The sequence below is a fragment of the Cavia porcellus genome, unplaced genomic scaffold, assembly GCF_034190915.1.
Source record: "Cavia porcellus strain 051 isolate PalLab524CR breed Dunkin Hartley unplaced genomic scaffold, mCavPor4.1 scaffold_24, whole genome shotgun sequence".
In the NCBI taxonomy this organism is placed as follows: domain Eukaryota; kingdom Metazoa; phylum Chordata; class Mammalia; order Rodentia; family Caviidae; genus Cavia; species Cavia porcellus.
The window spans coordinates 13,359,652-13,380,495 of NW_026947507.1; the positions used below are offsets into that span (position 1 = coordinate 13,359,652).

The 20,844-nt window shown below is 43.7% G+C and overlaps 1 protein-coding gene across 2 annotated transcripts in view; it reads left to right on the forward strand.

The window, feature by feature from the left end:
• Enpp6 (ectonucleotide pyrophosphatase/phosphodiesterase 6) overlaps nt 1-20,844 on the forward strand; it is a 125,399-nt gene that overhangs the window by 95,912 nt on the left and 8,643 nt on the right. For both annotated transcript variants that reach the window (XM_003469173.4, XM_013151608.2), the window contains exons 4-6: nt 649-790; nt 1,479-1,658; nt 4,534-4,671. In XM_003469173.4, coding sequence (XP_003469221.1) covers nt 649-790; nt 1,479-1,658; nt 4,534-4,671 — 460 coding nt within the window. The remainder of the gene's footprint in view (nt 1-648; nt 791-1,478; nt 1,659-4,533; nt 4,672-20,844) is intronic.

The following is a 20,844-nucleotide window of genomic DNA, read 5'->3' on the forward strand; positions in this document are numbered from 1 at the left end:
CGGAAAAAAAAAAAAGAAAGAAAGAAAGAAAGTTAGATTCTACCATCAATGCTTTGGCCAAGAGGATGAGTCTTTGGACCCATAGAAGTGTGCTTACCACTGAAATTCACTGTATAGTCACCCTAGAGACAGTCTTCCATGGATCCCCCATATAACAAGCATCCTGGGACATCTGGTGAAAACAGGCCCTAAACACTTACCTATTTACCTCCCATCTTGCCAAATGATTAGGTCCACAATCTAGTGTTTTACCTAGAAACTTCCTTAAAATCCAGCAATAGTTATTTAAATGATTGCTTCCAGGTGTTATGACCTCCAATGAAAGCAGACAGTAAGGGCAGAGCTATAAAAAATATCCTCTGCCTGTTAGCACATCCTCCAACTCTTAGAGATGTGATAAGCAATTCTATACAGAATGGGGGTGACCAATAGACACATTTTTCAATTTTTGTCACAAAGGTGCTCACCACTAGCAAGTCTTGGGTCAGTATTCCTCCAGCTGGTTCATCTTGAGATAGGGGCCTTGCCTGATCCACAAGACAGGGTTTTGGGGGATGCCAGTGCCTTCACAGAGGGCTGATGGGTGACAAAGGACTAAGACATCAGTTACCTCTTTCAGCCATGCCTCTCTTACCCTGTTCCCTGCAGGAGTGGCCGGGCTGACCTTGTGGCCATATACCATGAGCGCATCGATGTGGAGGGCCACCATTATGGCCCTTCCTCGCCCCAGAGAAAAGACGCCCTCAGAGCTGTGGACACTGTCCTGAAGTACATGACACAGTGGATCCAGGTGACTTAAGCAAGGACTACAAGCTTGCCACTCTTTCTTGTTACTTTTGTGTTCTCCTTAACCACCTCTCGCCAGCACCTTCCTTCTCTTCTTCACGCAACACTTCCATCATTACCAAGTGATGGAGCATCCTAGAGCCCCAGTGAGGGCAGGGGGCCAAGGAGAGGTTGAAATGACCTTCAGGTGCATCATTACCTGACCCAGTCGGAAGCTGACCCAGTCCTTAAGAATCCTAACAAACCTGCTTGACTGGAGAGGGGAATAGACATGGGACCCAGTTGACTGACTAAATGCAGGTTTTGTTTCTTTGTTATTTTGTTTCCATTTTTTGTTTTTATTTTACTTTCCTCTTTTTTTATTTTTTTACATCTATCATATGAACAAACAAGAGTGCTCATACAACCACGCAAGTTGGTTAAAAATGTAAAAGAAAATAAAAAGCAAAGAATGTGGTTTGCAAAGGTAAAGGCCTGGTCTTATTTTTCTGCACATATTGGGAAGGTAGGATTCCCCTCCCAAAGTGCTTTTGCCATGATTCTGAGCCGCTTCTCGTCAGGGAAGATGGTAGGTGATTAAATTCAAAATCGAGAAAATCTCTCTTCTCCCATCATTTGCAGTCTAAAGACACCTCAGTGCAAGACAGCCTGCCTCAGTGGGTGCTGAAGCACTGCCTTTGCTCTCCCTCCAGGAACGCGGCCTGCAGGACCGCCTGAACGTGCTCATTTTCTCAGATCATGGAATGACGGACATTTTCTGGATGGACAAAGTGATCGAGCTGAACAAGTACATCAGCTTGAAAGACCTGCAGCAAGTGAAAGACAGAGGGCCTGTCGTGAGCCTGTGGCCAGCCCCGGGGAAACACTCTGAGGCAAGAAATGTCTTGGTGGGGGACTGACCTCGTTTGCCTCGGCCGTCCCATTATCCTGGTCATGTCACTGTGTAGAGCAGCAGTAGAAGCTTGCATTCATTTTCCCTGACTCTGGTCTTCTCTATAACAGTATCTATCTTTACTGATTTTTTGTTGTTGTTGTTGTTGGCGCTGGGAATTGAATTCAGGACCTTTGCCCTGAGCTGCATACCCAGCCCTTTCCTATTTTGAGACAGGCTTGCTGTGTTGCCCAGGCTGGATATGCATTCTTGAGTTCTCCTGCTTCAGCATCCCAGAGTGCTGGGATTACAAGTGTGCACCGCCACACTCAGCTACCCCACTGAATTTTATGAAAATCAAATGAGATAAAAGATGCCCAATGAGTAGTACGTGCCCAACATATGAAAGCAAGCTCGTATTAGAGCTGTTTTATTAGCCAAGGTATAGTACTGCTTAGGTAAACGAGGGGACCATCAGAGGCAGACACTGAATGCTCTTTTTTTGTAAAGAAGCTGGCAGTCTGATTTGTTCCTATGTATTTCTAAGCCAAGCATTGCCCTGGAGATGGAAGTGATGAATGAATGGAGGGAGCTGAGGCCAGTGTGCAGCGGGCCAACTCCTTACCTCGGGAGCCACGCCCCTTGTGGTGAGATCTCAGCTAAAACCAGAAAGACACCACCTGGGGCCCCTCTGCTTCTTCCTGTATGAGTGGTGAGATGAACTCACAGCTGCCCCCAGCTGCTGTAGAGCACACAGAATCATGCTGGGCCCACTGAACAGACTATGCATGTGTCACTTATTGTGACAAACACTGCCAAAGGAGAACGTCCCCATTAGGGCATGGTTGAGTCCAGATAGAAGGAACTCAGCACCCAGGGTTAATTAGGCCACTATTTACTATTCTTTCAAAATAATGGCATAGCTGGAAGCACGTGGTGAGCCATATAGAGGAACTAGGAAAGGACAAGTGGCACCTTGGGCTTCCTGCTGAGCTTTCAAGCTGCCTTGTCACCTGCCAGTTCAGGCTGTATAACTTCTGCCCACTCTCAGATCTGGAGCAGGAAGCAACGTTTTTTTTCTCAGAGGAGTTGAGGCTGCTGATAATGGAGGTTCCAGTCATGGGGAGCCAGGAAGAGGCCACCATCCGTCCTCATGGCAGGCATACACTTGGCTCTAGATACTTGTCATTGTCAGTGGACCCCTGATGGAGGCCGAATTCCATTTCTACCCCTGAGAGAAACCTTCCCTGACTGCTGTCATACAAGAGTCATGTAATTGCCACTGTTCCCACCTTGCTCCTTTCCAGGAGACGCTTCTTCATTCTCAGGCTCCAGGTTAGAAAGTGGAGGTGCTGAAAATATTTACACAGTATCCCCAATGGACTCCCTAAAAATGAAGTCAGGAAGAATATTTTATGTGTTGGCAGATTCATGAGAAGCTCTGTTTCCTTGGCAAGGAATATCATCTTTGTCTCCAACTTGGCACTGAGGACCGTGCTGCCTCCAGAATGCTTGGGCACCCGCAGCCCACAGGCTGGGATGGCTCCTTCCAACATGATGTTTAAGTCAAGCATTGCGCACAGCCTATGGCAGTTGGTAGATGGCTCAAAAAGAGGGTTCTGTTTGGGTGACAGTTTGCATGTAATGGACAACAGTCTGTGAGACCTGTTGTGTTTTCACCAGATTTTTCATTTATCTAAAATCTTTCTGCAGATGCACCCTACTTGCCTTAAGAACTCTGGACCTTCTTAAGAGGGAAATCTTAACTCATGGACCTACGAGAAACCTTCTACTAAACAATCTAAAGACAAATTGCTTTTCACAAGCAACTTGATACATTCAGTGTTACTTTCAGTTATACCTAAGACCATATGATTTGACTAAAGGCCAGCCGCCAGCAAGTCCACATCAATCAGTTGATTTTAATTTTAGCCACATGCTCAAGCAGCTGCTAACTGTTAGAAGGATGTATAAAGCTTACATCTTTGTCATAAATTAACAATACAGTTAATAAACAATTACTAGTACTTTCAAGATTCACGTGCAGGCAAGACATACTCTCTAGGACAAGTTAATCAACGTTGTTTTGCTTTGACCTTTGTAGTATTTAACACCAGGCAGGCCAATTTCTCACTTGCTTTTTTATTTTGGTATAGTACCTTTCACATAAATATATTTCTGCAATATGTTCATTAGCGATTGGATATATACAAGAGAATTAGTATAGTGTTTGTGAAGTATGGAAGATAATATTGCAACAGTCGCCTGATGTTCACCAAAAAGTTAAGAAGTAGAATATGGCCATTACCCGGGATCTCTTCTGTTTGTCCTCCCCAGATCCCATAAACTTTGCAGCCATCTATGAAAAACACACTCTCCTACATTTTAGGCTTTCATTTTCATAATTCTCCTTATAGTTTTAATACATAATGTCTTATTTTGTAGTTACTTGAACTTTATATAATAGCAATAGTCCCACCTGTATTTTTCAGCAATCTACATTATTTTTCCTCCACCAGAGATCTCTAATATTCTTCTAAATGTCTTGTAGCTGTGATCCACTCATCTTGTCTGCAGTACAGTATTCTATTAAAGAGTCCCTCCCGTATTTCTTTACCTTTTGTACTATATTGAGCACCTGAGCTGTTCTGTATGACTACGACTTCATATGTTTGAGGGATTTTCGCTATATTCCTAGGAGTTGGGTCAGAGAATAAGAATCTCCAGCCTTAGATAAAACTAGCTTGTTTTCTGAACTACTCAAAAGTCTTTTACTTTTTGTAGTCAAATCTACCGGATTTTGGTAAAATTTTTTTGATCCTCAACATACTTTCTTAAAAAAGTATAAAATTGGCCATTCTTGGTTTCCTTTTCAGATTTATAACAAACTGAGCAGAGTGCAACACATGACTGTCTATGAGAAAGAAGCCATACCGAGCAGGTTCTATTACAAGAAAGGGAAATTTGTCTCTCCCTTGACTTTGGTGGCAGATGAAGGCTGGTTCATCACAGAGGTAACTATAAAATGTGTGACAATTGGTTCATTATACAAACTCTATCACATAGTCCAGAGACAAATAATAATCATTCAGCTTCTCTACCTAAGACATTTTTTCTCACCTAGGTGTCACTTATTGTCTTTAGGGAATTAAAAAGGCTTGATCAGGTGTCTTTGTAGACATAAATCCAGAGTCACAGTTTAGACTCCATGGCTCCACAATTCCTGTGTTTCAACAAACAAAGAGGCCTTAACTCAGTTACCCAGGCTTACAATGGAAACTGTTCAGTTGCAAGCAGAATAATTACTGTGAACCAAAGCAATTGCCTTAGGGCAGTGAAAAGCAAGGAGAGACTCAACTCTGCTTTCACCTCTAAGAGAAATGTTTGGCAAACAGAACTCCTTCCATCCAGGTTCCCATTTTGCCAGCTTGATTTTACAAGGGAGATTACCTTGCATTTCTGACCCAAACCTCAATTGCCTCAAGGCCTGAATAACTCCACAGCATCCTCCTTGTCTGCCTGGACAGGAGATCATCGGGCTCTGGAATCTTAGGATTTGGAGCCAGGACAGAAGCTCCGCCTTCAGGGGAATCTGTGGTCAGGCCCATCTAGAATCTATTCTTGACGAGGCTGTGAGTTACTTTAGAGGAGTTTCAAGGTAAGTTGCACTTCGATCACACTACTAGAAAAATACATCAATAAAAAGAGCCTCAGGTAAGAGTACTTGGTTGAGGCAAACATGTATAAGACATAAGACTAGTTGGTAAGTCACCTGACAGAGAGCAGGTGGTCACTAAAGGCATACTGGTGGGTGGGCAGCAACCTGGACATGGAAAACTGGGGGCTGTAGGACTAAATTTCAGTCCTCCGGTAGGACTGAGCCATTCCTTTGTGCTCTCAGATGAATGGAGGCATCTCATCACTGAGGGACTATGAATGAAGCAGATCTAGGCAAAAATGTCAGCAGCAGAGGCCACCTAACCCTTCAGGGGCAAACCGTGCCTCCTTCCGCCATGCAATTTAACAGGTGTCCAAGAAGGTCACTTCGGCCATGAATGCTCACTCCTCCAAAATCCAAAAGGCTTCTCCCTTGAACCCTGGTCCAAGCTCACTCAGAGAGAGATTATTAGGCTCCTGCAGGGCTGTTTAACATGATATCCTTGGGGCCTCGCACTGAACACTCGGGCATCCACTGTGCCACCTGAGTACACCCTCTCCAACTTGGGTCTGTAAAGCTGGCCTTCCAAGTTCAACACAAAGCTTGCGGTTTTAATTTCTTTCTTTTTATAACATTCAAGTGGAATTACACTGAATTTTAAAGAGTAAACGGAGTATGAGGAGGAAGCTACAGTTAGTTTCCCGCCGTGTCTTTTCATGACTATGTATGTGTCTGTTGTTTGCTTTCTCATATTTGGCTGAAGCAACTACATCAAGAGTTGATTCATGGTAGGGAGGGAGATGGTGAAATGCAGTGCGACTTGGGGTATTTTGATGGGCCACAGGCTTAGGTAAGGCAGTGGCAAGCCAAAGGTCACCATGAGATGCCCTACCCACTGTGGTGGGAAAGGCCTTGGGTCCTTCCAGGAAGGCCAAGAGCACTGATGAAGCGGCTCCAGGCAGTACCGAAGTCATTCTAGCTGAGGCACATCCAGCAAGATGCACATCTTCCCAATGGACCAAGAAACAGTGATGGGAGACCTCAGGGTACTGGCTAAGATGCTCTTGGTATAAATAGTAGACCATTTAAATAATGGCTTGAATATTTAAGATTTACTGTCTCACTTAACTGGTGGTGTAGAGGCAGGCAGTCCCAGAGCTACTTAATCCAGCATTTTAATGATAGCGAGTCCCAGCGTCCAAGGTACAGCAATTTATTTGCCATTCATTTTAAAGTCACAAAATGCCTGCTGCAGCTCCAAGCATCACATTCTCTCAGAGCACCTCAAAGCTGGAAATGTTTGTATTTCTCTGTGTATGTCTCCTATTTTTATCAGGGAGCAAGATGTATATCTTAGAAAACGTGTATCCTGCTATGCAAGCAAGTTTTCTGGGACTCTGAAGATTATAAGCTTTAGATAAAGGAGGCTTTCTCTTCATGAAAGAGAGAATAATTACAAAGGCAGAATTAGGGACTTAGAAGGAGCCCACACACCTGACCAGGGCGAATAGTAAATGTTTCGCCAGTGCTGCAAATCTGCTTCTGCCTGGGAGCCACTAGCAGCTTCCCTGTGGCTGGGGCATCCTGCAGTGCTGGGTGCTGAAACCTGAGCTGTGCGGAAATGCAGCCCCCAGGGTTGCCTTCAGGACGGAGCGCAGAGGCTGGGAGTTAGGTAGACAGGACTGATGGAGAAGCGGGGTGAGAGAGCGAAGAGAAGCCCTCTTCCATCTGATGCAGCGCGATGGCCTCTTGGGGAGGTCCGGGACGAGTCCGGGGTTGCAGCGGCCTCTGGCCTCCGCTGTTTCCCCTCTCACGGGCACCCCCCCCCCACGCCCTCCTCACATTCCTCCTCTGCGGAAAGCTGGCAGATCCCTGTCTTCCGTGGGTGCAGCCATATGGCGATTGTACATATTGTTATTTATTACTCGTGTGTGTGCTGCACACACCCATATGTTCCTCTGAGTAAACTGAAACTAACAGTAAATCAGTTAGCAAGGATTCCCCAGTATTTATGCCACAGCTTATGAAGGGACAATCCCACAGGACAGAAAGGAAAACTGTCCAACCTCTGACAGGAAAGCAGCTTTTCAAAGACGTAATCGTTTCAAAAGGGAGCCTTGAGGTAACTTCAAAGATATGTGAAACATAAAGAGAAAGAAAGAAAGGAAAAGAAAGGCAGGAAGGAAGTAGGAAGGTAGGAAGGAGGCAGGGAGGAAGGGAAATGATGCTAATCTCTGAAGAAAGAAGATTGCAAATTAGAGCCCATCCCAGGCAACTTAGAGACCCTCAAAATAATACATACATACATACATACAGGGCTGGGGATATGTTCAGTGCAAAGACCCTGAGTTCCAGCCCCAGTACCACAAAAGAAAAAAAGAAAGGAAGGGAAAAGGAAAGGAAGGGGAGGGGAGGGGAGGGAAGGAGGCCCCCACAATATAATTGAGATATACAAAATAAGATTAGTTCTGAAAGATTAGTATTCACTCATACAGAGACTATGGATGATGCCTCACAATTTATGTTCTTATTATTTGAAAAAAGTAATAGTCTGCCTTGCAAGGAGGTGGTCGTGAGTTTGATCCCCAGTACTGATAAAAAAAAAAGTATTAGTACGTGTTTGCAATACACAGTAGTTACATCCATTGTCAAGAGTTGGTGCAGGTACATTGCACACCTTCATTTTTAAATCCCCCTTCTCTTTTTCTCCCTCGCCCTTCCTTTTATCTCTTGGTCTCCTGCCCATTTGCAAAAGATCTATCTTCCTGTTTCCTATTATTGATCTTTTACTTTGTTCTTTAAATTACTTATACTTTTGGCTTCTCATATAAGAGAAACCACACAACATCTAAGCTTGTCTTGCACTCTTAATTGGTAATGATGAGTGCTGCAAAACCAGGTCCCATGATCCAGCCTGGATCCTCAGAAACTTTACAAGCGCCCCCTTCTTGGAAGTTTCGATGAATTGCACATGAAGCTATTTTACACTTTGCACATAAGAAATGTATCAAAAAATTTTTCCTTTAAATTTTGGAATTTAATAAAAATAATAATAGCTATCTTGAGTTAAATACTTTCTGGTTACTATTTCTAATATTCTCCATGACTCTGCATTGTGGCTATTATTAATTGTGAAAGTATTATATTGGAACAGAAAATGAAACCCAAATGTAGTTCAGATTCTTAGCAGCCAACTCAGAGAAAAAAGTGCTATCAATTTCATTAATGTAACTGATGGTGTCTGTGACATATGAACACATTGTTTCTCTGGACAATCATAATTGTCCCCAAGTCTCTTTTAGTCACTCTTTTTTGTACCTTAGTTTCCTAGCCTGATTATCATGAATCTATATCTTACTCCTATTCTTAAATTTAAGAACTTTTACTTTTAAAACAGCATATGTAAAACTTACAGTTTCTGATTCTGCTTCAATATAACACTGGGGATTTATTTATTTGTTTATTAGTTTTCTAAAAAATCATAAAACCAAATTCTCTTCTTTTCTTATTGGCTTAGGCTTTTTTTCTCGCATGGTTCTATTGTTTATTGTAGTTTCTTGACTACAATAAATTGAAAGCTGTGTTCTATATCCTTGTTCCTGCTCTGTGCCAGGCCTATTAATCTCTCACATTCTTATTTGTAAAACTTTCCCCCAAATCATAAAAAACATTTTATTTTGCTCTCTAAAGTACATACCAATCCACAATGCGTGTGATGATGCTCTTGTGCTGGATCGTACTTCATATCTACAGTGGGGTCAATTCTCAGCCCCAGAACATCTCTCTGGGTCTGGGTTGAGTGGCGGATGAGTCTGTTTCTGGTTTTGACATGATTAGGAAAACAGCTGAGTCAAGCCAAATTGATGCAGGACAGGGGCCAAGGCCACCCCCTGCACTCTTCCTTCCCAGAGCTACCTTTCCATAAACAAGAAAGACTCCGTGTCTTTGGTAAAAAGATAATTCTCATATAAACACCAACCTTCTGCCACCGTTTTAGGTTTTTCAGACTCTACGGCAGCTGTTCTAACAAGAAGACTTAACCAACTTCATTTCTGCTGAGAGAGCAGTCACTAATAAGGATAAAGACAGGGAAGCAGATTTAATTTGTCACCTGGAATTGCACCAGTAGCCAGTGTGACTGCTGGCACCGCCATAGAAAAGCAAGCTTCTCACCCGGTGCCTCCAGCTTGCTTCTGTTCCTGCACAATTTAATGTGCAGGTGGGATTTCCAACTGCTGCCAGTCCTTCCTTTGGTCCCCCTCCTTGAAAGGGCAAGAAATCTGAAGGTGTTTCTGTTTGCAGAAGATTAGTCACAAACAGGAAACAACAACAATAATAAATAACAACAGGCAACCAAAATCAGACTACAGACAGAAGTCAAACCCAAGCCAGCTGCTTCAGCCAAACTCATTTCTTCAAAGACAGGAAATGGGGTTCCTAACTGATGGCCATGACCTGTCACTTCCTCTGGAAACCTTTTTCATTGCTTTTTCCTGCCAGGAGATGAGTCTCCCACTCATGCCAGGGACATCGGTGCCCTGCACAGTAGGCTCCAGCACCCCTCACGCTGGCTCCAGGGGGTTTCTAGCCGGGCTTGTCCCCTCCTTCCCCTCCACCAGGTGCCTGGAAATGGGTAGGGCACACTGAGTTGTCCCCATGTCTACATCTATCCACAGACCTTGCGGGAGAAGTCCCATGATGCTAATATCCTTGGCATATGGGTCGGGGAGAATATAGAAAAATATAAAGTTGAGAAATAATGTATGCCTTTCCCACCAAACTGGAGTGCACTCTTCCCTCCTCATCCATGATAGCTATGCACTTACACAATTGGTCTAACTTGAAAATATTCGTGGAGTGCCTACGGTATGCAATGTGCCATAGTTCTAACTCCAAAGTGGGGAGCCACTGACAGTCCCTGTCTGCCTGATGCATACAGCCTGGACAAAGGGCCAGACATCCAATAGGCATGCTACAAATACATAAATGTGCAATTATAAAATGTGTTATGTGCTCTAGAGAAAAAAGGGTGAAGAAGAGCACCTAGAAGAGGAGAAACCCAGGTTAGCTTAGGGGGCAGGAAGGCTTCTCCAAGAAAGTGATCTGGCAATGGAAGCCAATGGGGTCAGTATTGATGGGGCAGTGGGAGGAAGGGCTCTCCAGGCTAGGGACAGGATGCAACCGCAGCTCTAGACCAGAGATAAAGAATAGAATCTTTAGTCACAGGAGAGCCACAAAAATTCTTGCAGTTCTTTTAAATAGAGACTATCAATCTTATCTCACGTACCTTTGATCAGAAATGGCAGGTACTGTCATCTTCCTCTTTCGTGTCCAGATCATTAGAGACCTGAGTGCCTCTTACCACCTACAGAAAGATTTCAGCGATATAAAGGAATCATGTCATTTTACATTTTATAGACAGTAAATATGCTGAGGGAAATCTTTTAAAAGTTTAGTCAACAACAATGACAAGAGTAGTATCTTGAATTAAATACCTCCTACTTAGCACCTCTGTATTTGTAGATAACACAATTTTAGCTGATTAAAGAAGCCTCAGAGCTTTAGACCCCCTGCCTAGAGGCTACAAAACTCGGAGCGACAGAATCTGAATCCAAATGTAAGCTTTAAGTGCAGTCAATTCAGTTCTGTGAAGATCCCCAATATTTTATTAAAACGGTCAATGGATATCCAGCGTCATATTGTAGCAGCTAGTGTATTCCCCTGGGGTCCAGAGGTCTCCCAGCCTTTCACTAACAGAAACAGAAGTTCGATCATACTGCTTTCTTATTTTCCTGCCCATGTCAAACTGCAGAAATGTCTAGAATTGCTCAACAGCCCACTTTGCCTCCTTTTCCTGTTCTTACCCCCAGGCCTCTCCTTTCCTATCACTAGTCATCAGTGATTCACACATACTAGCGCCCAAATGTTCACGTTTGTGAAAATAATTTTTCCTGTGCAGGGTTTACACGTTGAGAATTTAATGATCAGGAGGGTAATTGTGCTCTCCCAACATAACTTCAATCAGCCTAACAAATAATAGGATCCTCTCCTCCCTAGCTCCTGCTTGTCCTTCAAAACCCAATTCAAATTCCATCTTTTCCTTGAAACACCTGAGTCCCTAATTACTCCATCTTAGAATTTTCCTAAGACCCAGAATCTCTTCGGCTGTTCCTGTATTTGTTTGTCAGCTTCTGAGCTTTTGCTTACTAGGATGGACGTTCCTAGAGGGCAGGTCTTTGGCATCTTGACCTGACTTCTCCCTGTGGAATGTCATACATACAGAGTCAGTAAATGTCAGTGGCATGAATGGATCAATAAACAGGGTGGCAGCTGATTCTCGGTTACGTATCGACCAGCTGTTCACTTGGTAGGTTTATAAATCAATTACCAAGTAAACAAGGAGGAAAGACAAGTCAAGCCTTCAACTTTGGGTAGTTATTAGTGGCTCTAGAAGAGATTTCAATGGAAAAAGAGATTGAAACCACAAATGGCAACTCTTTTAATTTACCATTAGCCCAAAACTGCAGTCCAAGAGCTGGACACATCAGCTGTCCCCAGTCCCCACACAGCTTTCAAGGGATGATTCCTGTGGCCTCTCCTGGATAGCATCCACTGCATGCCACTGAGGCTCAAAAGCACTAAGGTGAGTCAAGATCCTGTAAAAGATTGTAAACACAGTGTATCGTTATTTTTCTGAGTTCCTCATTGAGCTGGGAAGGAAAAAAAAAAAGGTAGCAAATTCAGGCCCAATCTTCTGCAGATTTTTTTTTTTCCTGAAAGCTGGCAAAGGATATAAAATGCCAGAATCAATTCTAAAGCCTGTGGTTGAATAGCAGTTAGGCCTGGGCCCAAAACATTTGGGGAAATCAGGACAATCTGGAAAGCATGGCTCCCGAGTTCTAGTGGCAGCTAGAGTCCAGGCCCAGCTTACTGACCTTTAGAAAGCTGATGCTGAGCACTGGAAGTGGCTCACCTTTGTGGTGATTAGGGTCATCTGTCTGGCGTGGTCTCCTCCCAGCACACTTCAGTAAGTGTGATCCCAGGAAAGAGAAAAAAGAGAAAACTCCTCCCCTGCACTGGGTGCTTTCCTCCACACTCTGCTCTGTTTCTGTTTCCCTTGTCTGGCATTTTCCGTGTCAAGGATCAAGCTGTGTATGGCGAGGAGCTCTCCAGGGTCAGGCCAGAGGCCTGAGGTTGAATAATTAAATTCTGGCTTAGGAAGACAGAGACAAGGAAGCTGTTAGAGGGACAACTCTTAGTACAACATGTGGCAAACACACACACACACACACACACACACACACACACACACACACACACATAAAACCACTGCTCCCCAGGGGCTTCTAAGGGTCTCCCGACAGGAAGCCTCCCTGGAGGACAGTTTAAAATTGCAGTGCCATAAAATCTAAGAAACTGTGTTTTATAACAAAAGCCAACCCTAAATTAACCTGGCAGCAAAACCATCTGAGCCAAGCAAACTGTCATCACTTCACAAGTTTTTGTTGAAGTCCCCTTGACTTGAACATTACTGGGTGCCTTCTTCAGTCTAGAATGATGTCAGTTTATTCTGTTTTCTGAGAAGTAGGAGACTCTTATTTTAGTTATGACCTGGGAGAATATAGGATACTAAATTTTTATTAGGTCCCAACACACCTTAGATAGGTTTTCATGTTTTATTTATTTCCATCTGACTACATTACAGTAGTGTTCACCTTATCATGCTCTGGTGAAAAATCTGAAGAAAGAAAAGTGGGAAACTTAGGTCCCTGACCCCTGACCTGGAAGACCTATCCTCCTAGTGTTAGCTAACTTTGTGTTATTATGAGATAGTCAACATGAAAGGTTTATTTTAGCTCACAGTTTCCAAAGTTTTAGGCTATGAGTGTTTGGCGCTGTTGTTTGGGGCCTGTGGCATCAAAGTCTATCATGTGGGAGCACATGGTGATAGAGGCTACTCACCTCGTGGTGGTCAGGAAGCAGGCAGGAAGGGACAGAAGTCCAAAGTCCTCTTCAAAAGTTCACCCCAATGACCTAAGCTCTACCTCTTAAAGGTTCCACCACTATCAACAGCACCATGGGCTGGAAATGAAGCCTTTAATACATGGTCTTTTGGGGACACTTTAGATCCAAACTAAAGCAATGGGAAAAGGGAGAAGACAGCCAAAATGAGTAACAATCAGCACCCATGAGCAGTAGAATGAGCCACCAGCTGGAACAGTCTAGTTAGGGATCTGCCTTCCCTAGCTCTGCCAGTTGAGTCAGCATCCAGTTGATGCCTGATTCAAAGCCACTGAGACCTTGTGGACTTTTTGAGAGGGATACTACATGCTGCACCCAGAATCACACAAAGGAACAGAAAGTAAAATCTCTGATCTGAGGATGGCAATCAGTACAAACAGGACATATCCTCCCATCAGGACAAATGCTCCTTTAGCATGGTGCATGCTGTAATTCCAGCACTTGAGAGACTGAGGCAGGAATATTGATTCAAGGTCAGCCTGGGTTACATAGAGAGCAGAAGGCCAGCCTGAACCATATAACAAGACTTAGTCTCAGAAAAATGAAGGGATTATTAAGAAGCAGTTTCCTCTCTCACTCTGACAACAAAATGACACATATAAAATAGGGCCCAGGACAAACTCAGGATAATCTGGGTTCAGCCAGGCTTAGGAACTTGTAGATAGTAAAGTGCCTTGGCTTGAGATGCGAGCCATGATTGTTGCCTCTTAGGGACAAAGACCAGAGAAGAGGCACCCAGCTTGGGCAGAGGAACCAATCAAGGACCCACAACTGTCCTTCTGGCCAGAGAGGGAATCTCCATAGAATAGTTGTCAACATCCTCGGTCACCTAGGTAGAGGTCTTTTGAGGATGTAGGGTGAGATCTGGGGGCTTGATGCTGCCCTGGCAGCTGATGACCCTCTGCTACCTCAGGGATACTTTTCTCTGAGGCTTAACAACCATTTTCTAATCTATCTTGTAGAGAAATCAGAAGGTACAGGTGAGAAATGTACATGCCGCTGTACTCCACAGCACAATGATAAAAACAAGTAAACACCCAAGAGTAATCCTTGTGCAAACAGAAAGTAAGGAACACAGACTGTTCAGGTGGCCTCCTGCTTCTCCTCGTCCTTCCGTCCCTCCTTCTATGTCCACCATCTTTCCCACCCAGGCTCTGACATTTCACCCAGACATCCTGGCTTAGTACCATAAAGGAATCTTAAAATGAGGAATTAAAAGAGATTGGTTTATTAGATTTCTGAATGAGGGAAATAGGGTAAATGCTACTTTTTCTTTAAAGATGATGGAAACAAAAGCCCTTTTAAAATATTTATTTTGAGACAGGGTCTCACAAACTTGCCCAGGCTTAAACTTGCAGTCTTTCTTCCTCGGCCTTCCAGAACACAAGGTTTACGGATGTGCACCACCATCCATTGCTAAACCTGTAACTTTTAGCTCATAATCATTCCCTGGCCTCCCAAGCTCATAGTAGGCATTATCATGGCATGCTACTAAGGGAACACAGGTGCCAATACAGAGGAGTCCAAGCACAGCAACTCAGCCACTTCTCATAGCATTCCCCTGTGAAACTATCTATTTCTGGTTCTTTCCTATGGGAAATGACTAACCATTGAGTGGCGCATCACAGAGGGCCAGACATTGGCTTCCCCAGACAGGGAAGGCTCCTGGGAGGTGCCAGGAAGTACCGAACAGGTCAGGCTACAAGGGGACTTTCTTTAAATTCCTTAGCATTGAGTGCATAGTAGCCAACTTGTCTAGCTAGCCTGGGACTGGCCTGATTTTAAAACTCAAGGTCTTGCATCCTGGAAGCTCCCTAGGATAGCTGGTTGCCTCCAGGTTAACACAACCCCAGGTGGTCAGGAGAACAGAAACCCCGGTTTCTCTGGCCTCCTGCAGCATCATTCTAATGACTGCTCTCTCCTCGTCTTCTCTTCTGACCTATAAAGTCTCCTTACTTCTCAGGGCCTTCTTGGCATCAGGCCTTCAGCTAAGGGAGCTCTCAAGGGGCCCATCGCTGTGGAGCCTTAGGATGTCCCAGCCTCTCGATTAGAGCCTTGTATGTGGACTCTTCATCCCTTCACGCCAATGCACACACACTCTTACAAGTACACACTCTTACAAGTACACACTCTTACAAGTACACACGTATATGTATGTGTCTACATGCTTACACTCTCACAGAAACATATACGCACTTCTATATGCACCTATATCAGCCCAGCCCTATCCTACTGGCTGATTCTCACCATAGGGCTCTTTTTTAGACCCTGAACCTCTTGTACTGCTTGGGTCCCAGGAATTGCAAACTCCCTTCCTCTCTGAGGAATGAGAAGTTCTTTGGATGCAGGAGCTCTGCCTTTTCTGTGTCCCCAGAAGCCTAGGCCAACATAGACCCTGAGCTCAGTGTACAAACCATCCTCAACAATGAACAAACCATCCTCAAAGTCACTGACTTTTCTCTCACTGGCTCTTCAGAGAGCACTACCCTCCTCTGGCACAGGCTGTTGGAGAAGAAGAAATGTTGCCGGCCTGCATTCTCTCTCTCTCTCTCTCTCTCTCTCTCTCTCTCTCTCTCTCTCTCTCTCTCTTTCTCTCTCTCTCTCTCTCTCTCACCTTGTCCCTATCCCTACCCCCATGATGTCACTAGATGGCACTATATAGCAATCCAAGGACATGGCAAGTGCTGAATGGGGACAGCTCTTCAACCAGTAGCTTGAAGACCCACGGGCTGACACGTACTTCTCTGTCAGCACAGCCCTGGCTTAGGAAGACAATATGGTATATGACACACAGATGCCAAAATCCACCCAAAGAGAGAAAAGGAAAAAATCATCGATGTGCCATTTTGAAATTAAGGCCCTTTGTGTACTGTAATGCACCCAGTCACTCAGACAAAACTTGCCTTTGGATGCAACTAGTTTATTACTGTTTTTTAAATCAGTAAAGACAGTGTTATGCTAGGGCAATTTGTCACTTTGATAAAAGTGAGAAGTTTATCTACGATTAAATGGATATCCCATTCCTTTGGGGCTAAAGTTTTCATTGTTGAGTGTGTTTCTTGTGACATAAATAACTGCAATATTTTAGATTGTAATTTTTTAATAAGGCAGTCAGTCTTCACCCCTCTCGCCTGCCATGGGGTGCAAAGGTACTACAGGGCTCATGGTTGGGAAGGTTGTTAAAAGTAAGTGCTCTACTTATTGTGCTAGGCACCACTGCTGTGTAGACTGTGAGCAGAAGCACATTAAGTTAGCTGATGAAGCTAAATCAGGATGTGTTGAAAACCTCACCATAGATAGATGAAGCACAAAAAAGTATGAAAAGTTAGAAATGCAATAAGCTCATAAAACCTGTTCGTGGAAAAGTACAAGCCACAGCTGGAGGAGAGACAAGGAATGATGGAAATTCAGGAAACAGAGAGTCAATGAAATAGGGCAATTTGGAAAGCAGAAACCCTAGGGAGCGATTTATGGGGTGAGACCGGATGGGTGTGCAATGCGATATGACAGCAAAATATGCAAGTGAGTTCAACTCTTACAGCTGAAGAGCCTTACCCTACACCCTGTGTTATGTGGTCAGCAAACTACATCTGTTTACTGAGCACCTATTGTGTGGCGGGTGCTTACCACATGCTAATGTCATTCTCCAAAATCCACAGTGCCTGAAGATGGGTACTGTGATCCCTGTATCCTGCAAAGAAACTGAAACATGGAAAGGCTGAGTAGCTTGCCAGGATCACAGATAGAAGGCAGTAAATTGAAATTTAATCCAATAACTAAACAGATTCTCAATCTCATCTCTATTTTGTACCTGGCCATACTCTTTTGGTAAAGACAGGAGGGGAGGGCACCTCACTGTCCATTCTGCCAGGAACACTGCACTGACCTCTCACTGTTTGATGGTGTCAGGTGCATGCAGGCCAGGAGACAGAACCTAGTCCCAGTTCCTGCATCAATTCTTTCTAGCTGTGTGGCTGTAAGAGGATCACGTATTCTCTCTGTGCCAATTACAACATGAGGAAAATTACGTTGTCCACACTGGAATTTGTGACAACTAAATGATCACGATATTTGGCTCTGGGGAATTGTCTCGCTCACTAAATACATGGCACGCTACTAGTTTTGTGAGCCAGCCTCCAAAGTGCTGGTAGTTTCACTGTTTTGAATTCACTAACGTATCATGACCAGCCAATTTAATCTCTTGCATTTGGAGTCTGTGTAATATAAAACCGGGCTTAGCAGGAAGATGATTGGAATATTATTAGGAATGAATTGTTGGACTGCAATGAGTGACTGGGTTGTATTCAATGGGTTATAGCATCCTCAGGATTCACAAAACTTTTTCAAATTTTTATTTTGCAACAAGTAAGCATCTGTAGTCTAAGAAATTTATCACATTATTATTATTATTATTATTATTATTATTATTATTTCAGTATTAGAGATTGAGCTACTTCCCAAGTCTTTTTTAGTTTTTATTTTGAGACAGCTTCTCATTAAGTCATTAAATTACCCAGGCTGGGCTCAAATTTGTGATCCTCCTGCTTCAGCCTGCCAGAGTGCTGGGATCATGTGTGTGCATCACCACAGCCAGCCAGTCCAAGAAAATTTAGTTCTAAATGTAACAAGGAATGACAGTTCGGGAACTCATCTGTGTTGGTGACTTTCCTCTCATTGCTGAAACAAAATACCAAAAGTCTATTGAGCTCACAGTTTGTAGAGGTTTTAGTTCATAACCGGCTAACTCCAAGGCTAGGGAGAGGCAGTTCGTGGCAGGCTGAAGGTAGCAAATCCACAAGTGAAAACCACAGCTGTGTCTAGTTCTTATATTTTGTCTAGGCTACTTAAGGTAAGAAGCACTCACACCCTTAATCCTAGCGCCCTTGCATGCAGCATTGTGCCATGAATCAGTCTTTGGATTCAGTCACCTGTGAAAATGTCCCATCTATGACTGCCTAAGGCTTTGGGGGGACATACTGAAGCAAGCCATAACATTTTGCCCTGGACCCCAAAGACTCATGGACTTTTCTGTATGTGAAAGGAAATTACTCTAGCTCTAGGAGTTGCCAAAGTCTTAACAGTTTCAGCGTTGCTGAAAAGCTTAAATCTAAAATCTCCTCTGAGATTTAAGACAAACTCTTAGCTGTGAGCTCCTGTACAAATGAAAAGAAAGTTAAGCACTTTTAACATTTAACAGCACAAGATAGACATTTTTATTTTAAAAGTTACAAACAGAGAAATGGCAAAAAGAGGGGCTAAAGCAAAACCAACCTCTAGTAGGGCAACATTAAACCCTGTAATTTCACTTCTAACATCCCTGGAAATCTGTGGCAAGCTGTGAACTCTGAAGGGTTTGAGTGGCTCCATCCCGCGGCCTGCGGGCAGCTGTAGCTCTCATGGCTTCTCTCTGGGGCTGGCTCTGCTCCCTCCTTGCAGCTTTACTCAGACGATCCACATTCTTCGCTTCTCTGGACTTCTGGGGTCTCCACTGCACTTTTGGCTTCCCACCCTCAGCTTCATGCATTGCCCTCTCAGGAACACATGGCCTGGCCTCCCAGGCTTCTTCCTGAAAACTGGGCGGGAGCTGTCTTGCATTTTACATTTACCTAAAGCCAACACCACAAGGTTTGCCTCCCACTGAAATAGTAGCCAGGATGTTTTGTTTTCTTTTGTTTGGCTCTAAGAATTGAGTGCCTGAGAACAAATTTTGAGGAATCATTTTTAAGGCTACCACCTCCATTCTGGATCATGGTGTTCTGGGGCTCTCTTTTTAAAGTAAAGACCTCTGTAACGCTGAGGCTGTAATGACTGGAGTCTTATTGGTTCTTATGATGTCTTCAGGCCATTTTTTAGGCAATGAAGATCTCTTCTTCTCTTTCAGTCCATAACTTTATGGAGCTTTTTTGCTGACCAAACTCACAATGTTTTAAGTCATTTTTCTGGGATCTTTGTTCTTGATTCTTAACATAAATCTGGCTTAAACGCCCTCTACAGTAGCCATGCCACCTCCTCAACATTAGACTGCCTGAAATTATTTTGCAGGATTAATTAGTCTGCCATCCTTAATTTCAGTCTCAGTTAAATCTCTGGTAATGAGTAAAATGCAGACAAACTTTTTCTAAGGCATAACACACATCATCTGGAGTCTTTAACACTCAGTGCAGTTCTGTTTCTCAGCAAAAACCTCCTGAGCCTAGTCTTTACTGGCAGAATTTTTATGACCATTTTGGTTTTCTGACTCTGACCAGAATCTCCCATCAGGTACAGCCTCATGTGTTCCAACTTTACTTTTTTACCTGACATCTCTACATTTTTCCTAACTCTTCCCCTTCCCCCAAGGCAGCTCCAAAGGCTCCTAAATGAAACAGTTACATAGAGTCACAGCAATGACCCTACCAAATTCTGTCTTACCTTTCTCACAAAATATCTCACACCCAAAGTTAAAGGAGTTAAAGGAGGGAAGGTTTGTGTAGCTCACAGTTTGTAAAGGTTTCAGTCCATACTCAGCTACCTCTAAGGCAGGGTGGCATCTCAGACGAGAAACAGCTCATAGAGGGCAGAAGGTAGCAACACAACTCGGGACATCTATAGCTTTTTCTGTCTCTTGTATTTTCTTTAGACTACTTAGGTGGGTAGTACTTGCATCCTTAGTCCTAGTGCCCTACAGCCTAGCATTGCACCATGAATCAGTCTCAGTATCACACACTCTCAACCCAACTACCTCTGAAAAAAGCTCCACCTACGATTGTATGAGGCTTTGGGGGGACATCTAGACATCATAACACTGTCTCAAAAGAAGAACAGTTGAGGGAAAGGAAGGAAGGTCTTCAAGGCCTAGATAAGAATATGTGTGCCATCTTCAAATGGTTGAATAAGTGGAGGGAACACGAGGATAGTGGTGAGCGACTCTTCTAGACTTCAGTTGCTAATAAAATGAAGTGACTAGATAGAGAGCATGTTTCCCATGAAGACTTCTCCAACACGAGCTGGGAATCTCACAATTCAATTCAGTTCCAAAACTAATACCTGAAGTTAGCATAGGCCTGGGAGACTGCTCCCATTTTAGCACAACATGCGTATCTGTCTTGGACACAAAATTCAGTCACTTCAGACTTGATAACAGTAGAACACATCACAAGACTTAGGAAAGTGTTATGCTTGTGATTACAGTTTTATATGACAAAGTTTACAGGTGGGAAACAGCCAAATAACAGAGACACAGACAACAAAGTATGAAGTATAGAAGCGGAAGGACACAGAATGTCTTTTGAACAGAGGCTGCCTGAACCATGTTGCTCTGGAGTTCATATGGCTGTCATTGTTTAGAGGCCAGTGATCACATCACTCATTGGTCACATGACTGAGTTGAGTATCCTGTGCTTCAATCCTCCCCATTGGCAGGGGACAAGGATGTTAAGCTCTAACCTTTGAATTAGGAGGTTTGTCCCCCCTGTGATAACTCTCTATCCTGAAACTCTGTAGTCTTCCAATCTTGTGACTTCAGTCC